The 9,948-nt window shown below is 37.6% G+C and overlaps 1 protein-coding gene across 2 annotated transcripts in view; it reads right to left on the reverse strand.

The window, feature by feature from the left end:
• LOC146000089 (uncharacterized) overlaps window positions 1-9,670 on the reverse strand; it is a 216,517-nt gene extending 206,847 nt beyond the window's left edge. Inside the window, exons 1-2 of one of the 2 annotated variants that reach the window (XM_083137422.1) lie at window positions 9,516-9,670; window positions 391-546 (exon numbers count right to left, since the gene is read on the reverse strand). In XM_083137422.1, coding sequence (XP_082993548.1) covers window positions 391-546; window positions 9,516-9,602 — 243 coding nt within the window. In that variant the 5' untranslated portion in view covers window positions 9,603-9,670. The remainder of the gene's footprint in view (window positions 1-390; window positions 547-9,515) is intronic. The other variant, XM_083137420.1, reaches the window with a different exon arrangement.
• Window positions 9,671-9,948: the final 278 nt, after the last annotated feature.

Consider the following 9,948-nt stretch of genomic DNA (forward strand, 5'->3'; position numbering starts at 1 on the left):
ATGCATTCGCATCAAAATGGACCAAAACTACATTCCCGAACTTCAACAACGCTACAGAAAATGATTTGCGAAAGTACTTTCTCCTGTAAATTTGAACAAACACGTCTCACTTATAGTAAAGTGTTACCGAAAAAGGAACACAGGAGTACTCGCGCGTTGTAAAAAGGACAACAGACACACATTCACTGCTTCATCCTTCTGTGACTAATGAAACCATATATTTAGCAGTAACTATGAGGAAGGACCAGCAAACAAATACATTGGTGGAATCCATTGTTGGTGACCAAGCTTTTCATTTTACTTTTAAAATTTATACATTGTTGTACTTTTTACAACAGCGCGAGTGCTGGAAGATAAAATCTGGTCTCTATTAATAACCTTCGTACTTACCATCCAGGTTCCTTTAAGAAATCCATGTATTTCTACTCCGCCACTCATTTTTAGTAAGCAATTGTCAGTCACTACGTCCAGATCACCCTTTGTTATTAGAGTATTTTCACTCTCACAGTCATCATATCCGTAAAGAGTCACTTTTATTATCTGGCACTGTGAAGAAAAAATATAAATATAGACTCGTATTTAATGCTGTGTATAAACAAAAAAAGCAGTAAAATATAGAATTGCACACAAGAATTTTGAGTTACAATATTATGGAAAAACTGAATCAGAATTACAGCATACATTGTTAATCCAAGTGTACTGTGCCGTCAAGGCCTCTCAGATAAGTATACTCCATATACGGGCCTCAATCTGTGATGCAATTAGGACCAGCGTTGTTAAAGATCCAGGAATTTTGAATAAATTTAATTCCGGTCCAGGAGAGGAAATCATCGAGAGTAAATGCATTCTGGATCGCAAAGAACCTTTTTATCTGTGAAGTATTTCAATTCAGTTCAGGAACCTCTTTTCCAGATCAATTTAAAATTCGGTCCAGGAACCTTTTTCTCCAGATCAATTTAAATGCAGTCCAGGAACTTTTTTCCGGATCAATTTAATTACGGTCCAGGAACTCTTTTCCGGATCAATTTAATTACGGTCCAGGAACCCTTTTCCGGATGAATTTGAATGCGGTCCAGGAACCTTTTCTTCCGGATCAGTTTAAAGAAGACCCAAGTGCCGCATTGAAATGAAACAATACGCAACTTAGACCGAATTTAAATTGTGCGTGAAAAAAATTCCGGTCCTGTTACGGAACCCATTAGAATGTATGGGTTCCTGGATCTAACAATCCCAGGGTCCTCGAAGGTCCAGAATCAGCAAGTGTAAATGGGTTCTAGGCCGCAAAGAACCTTTTATCTGTAAAATATTTCAATTCGGTCCAGCAACATTTTTTCCGGCTTAACTTATATACTGTCCAGGAACCTTTCTTCCAACTGAATTTAAATAGGGTCGAAGAATCTTTTTTTTTTCGGATCAATTTTAATACGGTCCAGGAACCTTTTTTCATTGAAAAAGTACGCACCAATAGAACCTATTAGAATTTACTGGTTCTTGGACCTTTAACAACCCTGATTGGGGCTGATGCCCTCAAAATATAAGTCGTGTGTTTTGGGGAAATACATGTATTTGAATGAGCGAATTGTTCGAAAAAGTGTTCCTGTAAATATATTTATTTCAGAGTAAGAATAATAATTATTATCACATAAGTACGTATATCCTGATCAGTTACAAGTAAATGTATGGGTTTGTATGCAATATGAGGATTATTGTGTTCTCCTGCTATTTACTTTGGACTTCTTAATTGAAGTAAGTTGCTTGCATTGATATTCTCAATGAGTTTCATTCTCTGTGTGATCGTAAATCCCTTTCATAGGCTTCAATTACTGTTAGATCGTTTAAGATTGGTGTTCTTAGCTACCAGGTATTTCGAATAGGTTAGGCTAGTACGTTTGTTGCATTAGTATTTGTACACTTTCTGTCTTTGTTTGCATGTAAAATTTTTAATACGAAAAATGACTTTCAAAAATTGTAACCTACAACCAAACTTGTGCAGCCAAATATTTACGAGATTTCTAGAAAATTAAAAATTTGCTTTAATTACAAACGGGAATTCAGTTTCCAAAATTGGAAAGCTTATATAATACGAAATTCCAATCTTAAAAGCTCGTTTTCAACCTTCTGTACGTAAACGTTTACAAAATGATCTTGTATACAGCACTTGGGCCATAGGTTTTTATTCCACAGCTATTCAATAGCAATTATATACTAACGATGATAATTCTTTACAACTTTGAGCAAGTTTCAAATGTAGGATAACATTTTATCTATATCGCCTTTTTCCCTTGGTAATTTGAAAAGTAAAGGTAAATTTTGCAGAACGGTAAAGACTGGATTTTAGTTTTATAAATATTATTTACGTATTTTCTCATGTCATATAACATTTGAAATGTTCTTGAAGTAAAATCAACGTTCTGAGCGAATAAGAAAGGACGATTCAGTCAGAAAACTAAATAAAATTTATTATACTCTTATAATGCACTTTTAAAATTTTGTAAATTGACTATACTTGTCTAATCCTGTGACGTCATTGAAGCTGGTGTGAGGACCGTATGAAGTATCCCAGCTCCGAGGCCCACACATTATTTTATCACTAAAATTCAAGAAACAATTCTTTTTTATTGAATCATAGCTTCCTTCGTTGTCTATATAGGTGCAGTTATATAATAATTACTCGCTCACTTTCATGTTATAGGTATAAAGCAAGACTCTGAGGATTATTACTGCAGCAGACAGATATACTCCAAACGTTGAATTTAGAGAAGAAATACACTTCGACTTTACTCGTCGAATTAAATTAAATTAAAGTTATGGGAACTTCAGCCACAGCATTCCAATCCCTTTAGTGAAATCGGATTGCAAAATCCACGGCGACACATACGTAAGCTGCCAAGGATGGACGACTAATATAATAAAATCTAATACTATACATAGAACTGCTACATCTTATCGTATCATGAGAGGAAAAAACAAGGAAATCCAAACTGCGACAGTTGCGGAGAGGACTAAAATAACATAAAGAAAATCCTGCCATATCATCAGTACAATGAAAATAATGAGTCAAAGACCAACAAGGGCTGACACTCCAATACAAACACAACCCGCCGAGGTATTGAATTGACTTGGCTCATGTTAGAGAGGTGTTACTCAATGCTCTTAATGACTGTGAAAATATCTGCATGTGGTATTGGAAGAAGGAAAACGAGTGAGTACGTTCGTTTATTTGAAAAGTTTAGAACGTAACGTTGTGCGTGTACGTTCTCTAATATTGTACAAATACTCACAATAATTTTGTCAATTTGAGTTGGGTAAATGCTCTCCGATAGTTACTTAGATGTTTTATATAAACGAATTCAATTGAATACCAAGTTGAAAAAGCAATATTTACTTCCTTTATAATTTTTACATTTTAAAATATATTTTATTATTATTAAAAATAATTGTTTTCCGTCATTTCTCGTAAATTCGCACCTTGCCTTTGTAATATTATAGTAAATTTTGAAATACCAAAAAAACTTTCTCTAAGTCCGTTTCCATGGCAGTGCGGTGAATAATCAGTACTTGTAAGGACCAGGTTCCCATGTGAGGTTAGAACGAGTTGTAGAGATTTGGCCCATCTAAGGGTCACACTCTTACCCGTGGCTGGTATCTACTGTCACGTAACTTCCATTTTTCACTACCTGTCCCGAGTTTTCACTCGCCTATTTCCCGGTTCTTTTTCTCCATCCCCTTCTACCCCCCCCCTATTCTAGATATTCCATCTTCGGCTTAAAAATTATGGATACTCGAATCTGGACTCCAATTAGAAATTAACCATTAGACCCACATAAAATATGAGTTACATCAAAATTTACCTTATTCAATTCTGCGTTAACCTTTAATAACCAATTTTTTTTTAGCACGCCTTCTAAAGAGCATTCCCTGACATTCTCTACGAGACTCGGCGGCAAGCGGTCCGGCGTCAGCGCTTGTCTTTCCGGTCCGGACCACCCGCGACATTCGCACGCTACAGTCTGTTTTTTCGCTCTCCCAGTCTTCGCTCTCTTTCCCTTTCTGTTGACGTTGCAGACTGACGCCAGTATAATCCTCCCTCGGAAGTTGTGTTGTGTCGTGTCCGTGTGTTGAAGATTGTGGCTTAATATGGCACCACAAAAGTTTACATTACAACAAAGGATTTATCTTGTCGAGTGTTACTTCGGAAAGAGGAATTGTGCACAAGTGCGACGACGATTTGTAACTAAATTTCCTTGTGTTCCCGTTCCACATAGGACCACTATATTAAACCTCGTAAAACGTTTAGAGTAACAGGGTCAGTTACGAATAAAAGTGAAAAGAAAAATGGGGAAATGTAAAAAATAAAGTATACAAAGACAATCCGCACACCATCATTGAGTTAAAAGAGAGTATTTATTGTACGAGAAATCGGGAGAATTACAGTAGACGAACTTGCACGTGTAAATGATAATTTCCTTCGGAGATGCCAGGAATGTGTTGCAGCAGAGGGACATCATTTTCAACACCTTCTGTACTCAAGGTTAGTACACAATATGAAAACTGTAATTTTAATAGCCGACTCTAGCGACTGTCGGGGACCCGTTCACCGGGAAAGACAAACGCTGATGCCGGGCCCCTTACCCCCGAGTCTCGTAGCGAATGTCAGGGAATGCTCTGTATTTTTTATCGTCATGAGAACAAAAAAAAAGTGCCTGTTTCTTTGAGTTTTGCAAATTCTATAAATAAAGAGCGGGTGGTCCGATCGTGTTGAACCGGCTCCGGTGGCGGAATGGTTAGCACATTGCGCTACGACGCAAGGTATCCGGGGTTCGAATATCGGCCTGGGCATGGATGTTTGTGAGTGTCGATTCATCAATTACATAATATCACCACTCATCCCCATTTTCGCAAATTAGCCAAAAGTGGCACAAAATACGAAGTAGGATAAAGCAAATCAATCAATCAATCGTGTTGAAATTTTAATACGGTGCAATCAGAAAAGATTTAAACATAATTCTTAATTTCTAGATTTTTAAAACTGGTAAAAAAACGTTCTTATCAATTTTGTGACACAACTTTTTCTTAGTACTGGGTAGTCCTACAAACACAATATTGGTCTTGTTTTGAAGCTTGTTGTGCCTGTTTTTCAAATCCCTTATTATTGTCAATTAACATTGCAAAACGGAGTAACGATGTACGTGGAACCTGAATTTAGCATCAAATAACTTGTTTATTCTTGAGAGAGTCACTTTTAAATGCTAGAGCTCCACATTCCTGCAGCATTCGTCGCTGAACTTCAGCTTCAAGTTATTGGTAATGGAAAATACACTTACACTTTTGACACGCTGCTCAGTAGTTAGGCGACTTACTACCATTCTAAACAACATCCACTTCTTCCGCTATGTCGGTTATACATACGTTTAAAGAAAGATAAAAAGGGAAGAAAAATACTAGCTCAATTAATTCATAAGATGCAGTGACAAAAGGTGCCCCTTTAATTCGTGGCCACCCTGTACAATGTTAGCCTTCGTAAGTTGATAAAAAGAATTAAATACCACCATTTTGTCATTGCTAAATACAGTTACTTAAGAAATAATGCCCCACCTTCTTGTTGCCTGGAACTTTCATGTGCTTGAAAATGATTTACTTTTTCTTCAAAAAGAATAGTATTGTTTGTTAACGTCGAATTCCTCTACATTGTATTCCTAAGTAACGTCTGCTAGACCTCCTTGCCCGCTGTGTGCACGTCTATCCTTGGACCCACAGGAAGAGATCCTGAGGCCTGTATCTGCAAGTCATCTTGACGTTGAAGACTGGATAGCACTGTACCACAGAGACCATACCTGTGGCATTTTTCTGTGCGATGCTGAAGGGAAATGCCACTGGGTTGAAACTCTGAAATCCCAGTTTCATATGAAATTATGCATAACATTAATTAGAAAATATACAGTGTCTTTTTCGGTAGAGGTGCCCGCGCCGCGGCGGCTAGCTCGGCGGGAGGTAAGATCGCGTCTGCCGGCAAACTGGATGCAACATCAGCGTAACTGGAACCGCTAGCTATGAAATGAAATAACCTAGTATATGGACAGATGAGCACGCACCTTGTTACAAGAGGTGTTGGGAATGTTGTCCTCCTGCTTCCGCATATTTACGGCATCTTTTTAGGACATTTTCACTAACACGCATCAGTTACTTTATCAGTAACATTCTGCAACATGCAATTTTGCAGAAATTCAGTCGACTCTCATGATCATTTTGTAGCAACTCCTGGACTATATTGACCTTGTATGGTTAGTAGCTCGCCCCGCAGATGTCACGGAAATGTATGTTTCTTGTGGAAGGCACAGGAGGGAGTTTTGAGGGGAATGTTCTAATCGTGCTCCAACGTAGTCTAATTTCTCCTCAGTAAGAACACGCCGTTTCACTCTTTGTTTCTTATAAAGAACATACTCTGTTTCCGTAAATTTGTTTACAAGTCTCCGAACACTCTCCCCGTATGGTACGGGAACATCTGGAAATTCTGCTGCAAAACGCCTTCTAACTTCCCTACAAGAATTCGTAATGACGTAAGAGTCGTACATAAAAATTCGTTGTGTTAAATTGTGCGTATAGCGTGGCATTATTAGACTGCAGAAAAGCACCAGTAATACATAAGCTAAAACAAAAACAATCCACAGCACTTGTTAACACCTTAAAACTTTACAAACACTTGCAAACTGGACACCAGCTATCTGGATGATGAAGCACTGACGTGTCGAGTGACAAGTCAGCGTACAGCTGTGGGTCTAAATGCCGACAGATGCGATCTTACTTCCCGCCGAGCTAGCCGCCGCTCTGGGGACACCTCGACCGAAAAATGCACTGTATATATTCTTATCTATTCTTGTACTGTAGCGGGAAACCACGATGAAAATTAGCAATCTTTTTCAAAGCTTTATGCTTGAGAAAGTCGATCAGTTGGTGATGCACTGTGGGATATGAGCACTCATAAACAACGACAAAACTCAAAGGTTACACAGATTCCTCTTTCTCATCGCTTAGTCGATAAGAAAGAAAAATTAACTATTACCTGCCTATTCGTTCAGTAAAACACATACTCTTTCAAGAATTTCAAGCAACAATCGTTTGTTCAGATGATTCCATATTATCTCTGGAATCTCTTCAGCGAGCGAACGAAAACACGTCTCTGCGCAAGTAGTAATTCGAGTGGGCTCGACCAATGAACGTGTCATAGGGGAAGTGAGCGCATGAAGAGGAATATGCGGCTGCAGCTACCAGCTGTTAGCAGCAATGTGTACTTCTTCACTCAGGCCACTCGGTTTCTTCCCTTCTCAACAGTTACGCGAAGCCTTGCTTCACAGATTATCGGAACAGAGTATAGCAATATTATGAAATTTTCGAGAAAAGTTGTGTATGGACGGCGGGTGGTTGTAAATAAAAAACGGCTTGTCCGATCGTGTTGAAATTTTCGTATGGTGCAGGCAGAAAGGTTTTAAACACAACTCTTAATTTCCAGATTTTTAAAATTTGTCAAAAAACCTTTATTAACAATTTTGCGAAACAACTTTCTCTGAGTATTGGGTAGTCCTACAAATACATTAGTATTGTTTTGAAACTTATAGCATCTGTTTTTAAAATCCATTTTCGTTGTCAATTCATAGCTCTTTTCAGTTCATACGGCGGGCGTTCTAGAAGCTGGCAGGGGAAGTGGGGAGCGGGGATTATGCAACAGACCAATCAGACAGCAGCAGTGGCGCCGAGAGACACGACGCGGCCGGAAAAAGTACTACGTGAATGTTGTTCTACTGGCAGCTACGTTTCTTATCGTGCAAAGAGTTATCGTGAAAAGAGCTATCACATTGAGAAACCGATTTTACACAGATTTTTATTCAGCGGGGTAAAGATGAACGTGGAACGTGACAACACAGGAAGCACCGACTCATAGTGCCAGCCCGCAGTTTCCGCTGTTCAACGGACATTGCTGTGTGGCGTGGTGCCACGTTCCAAGTACTTCTTTACTCTGCTGAATAAAAATATGTGTAAAATCGGTTTCTCAATGTGAATTGATAACGATATTGGATTTTATAAACAGATGCAAAGAGCTTCAAAACAAAACTAACATTGTATTTCTAGGACTACCTAATACTGGGAGAAAGTTGTTTCGCAAAATTGATTATAACGGTTTCTTGACCAATTTTAAAAATATGAAAATCAAGATTTCTTTTTAGAATTTTTGTGCCTCATTCATACTAAAATTTCGTCACGATCGGACAACCCGTTTTTGATTTATATAATTTCAAAAAGAGCGATCGTTTGCAAAACTCAAAAAAACTGGCCTTTTTTTTGTTCTCACGACCATAAAAAATATAAGACATACTCGAAAAAAAATTGTTAGTATGATTAACTCAGAATTGAATACGCTAACTTTTGGTAGTGAATACACACAGTGGTTCGGATCCCACCTTAAACAGAAAATTCAGTCCCGATTACTCTATCTGTGCAAAAAGTGGACTTAAAAACAAGAACTCAAACTTTCGGTGTTAAAAAAACAAATTTAAATTTGTGAAGTATATTTCGATATATTAAGAACACTTTGGTTAGTTTGTTGAATTTTGTAGTATTCTTTGTCTTGCAGACCAACAGTTGTTGCTTATTCTTGATATATTTCTATCGTTTTCAAAAGTTACTTGAGCGTATGAGTGTTTGATAAAATTGTTTATTGAGATATTTTAATAGCATAATACAATCAAAACTTTCATACCACAATTTATTATTGGCATATCGTTATTTATTCTTTTTGATATATCTAAAATTGTCTCGAGGGCCGTACATAGAATACGGTCAAGACTGGAACATGGGCTATTTTTCTCTGAGCAGGCTTCGAAAAACTTGTAATGAATTGATTGTTAAGCACCACGTTTCTGACAGAAATATTGGAATGGACTTTCATCTACAAAGACTACTTCTGAGATCCATATTCTGACCTAAAAATATCACCAAACTGTTTGTCTCGTAACTTTATTTTGATATGGTACATGACTACGTTTGAAAGGCTTTGAGATTTTACCTTTATGGATCACAATATGACCTTGAAATGACCCTGAAGGTCAAAATGTTTAGAGGCACCCACCCTAGTATTTCTGTCTGACCTATGACTGATTTATTTAACATGGGTGCCAATTATTAATATTCCATGCAGATAAAATATTTTTTAAAGCCTTTTCGCATCTTGTCTTATGTACCAAGAAAGGGTTGAATTTGAAACCACGTCTGTCACTTCTAGAACATTTAATGTCCACTGAAATTCATAATACTAATAAGAATGCAAACCTTGTAAATGAGCAAATAGATCATCCAAACTAATGTTGACAATTGTTTTTAAATATGATATTCCAATCGCGCAATATCCGAAACGGATGATTCTACGTAGCTACGAATTAACCCAAAAGATTAATGTTCAAAAATCAATTATGAAGTACATTGTTTTGATCAACTGATTACAAGTGTATATGGAAAAAACTCACTGTTGTTGTAAAATGTGGATCCGCAATGTTAGCTAGAATGCAACAGGAGATGGTAATTGTGAAGAGCAGGAACCTTAGAACAGACATCTTCTCGCAGGCGTGATATAGCTACTTGTCCCGATCAGTTCCAACTTCTCTGGCAGCTGCAATTCCTCATTCGCTCAGTAACAAATGAATTGGCGTGATAACAATATTTCCGGCCAACAGATGAACTACCGAGATTGTTTTCTTGCATATGTTGCATGTTCACCTGCAGAAATTCATAACTACGTTCCTTCACACGACTGTTGTACATATGTAGATATGTATGTATGTATGCATGCATGCAATGTTGCCATCTCTGCCTTTTTGGAGCTATATCTGACCTCTATGTACTGTTTCATAGTACCTAAGGTCGAGAAGTCCTTCTACAGGTTTCCCTAACTTAAATGAA

This window comes from Lepisma saccharinum, chromosome 16 (assembly GCF_977018435.1).
Source record: "Lepisma saccharinum chromosome 16, izLepSacc3.1, whole genome shotgun sequence".
In the NCBI taxonomy this organism is placed as follows: domain Eukaryota; kingdom Metazoa; phylum Arthropoda; class Insecta; order Zygentoma; family Lepismatidae; genus Lepisma; species Lepisma saccharinum.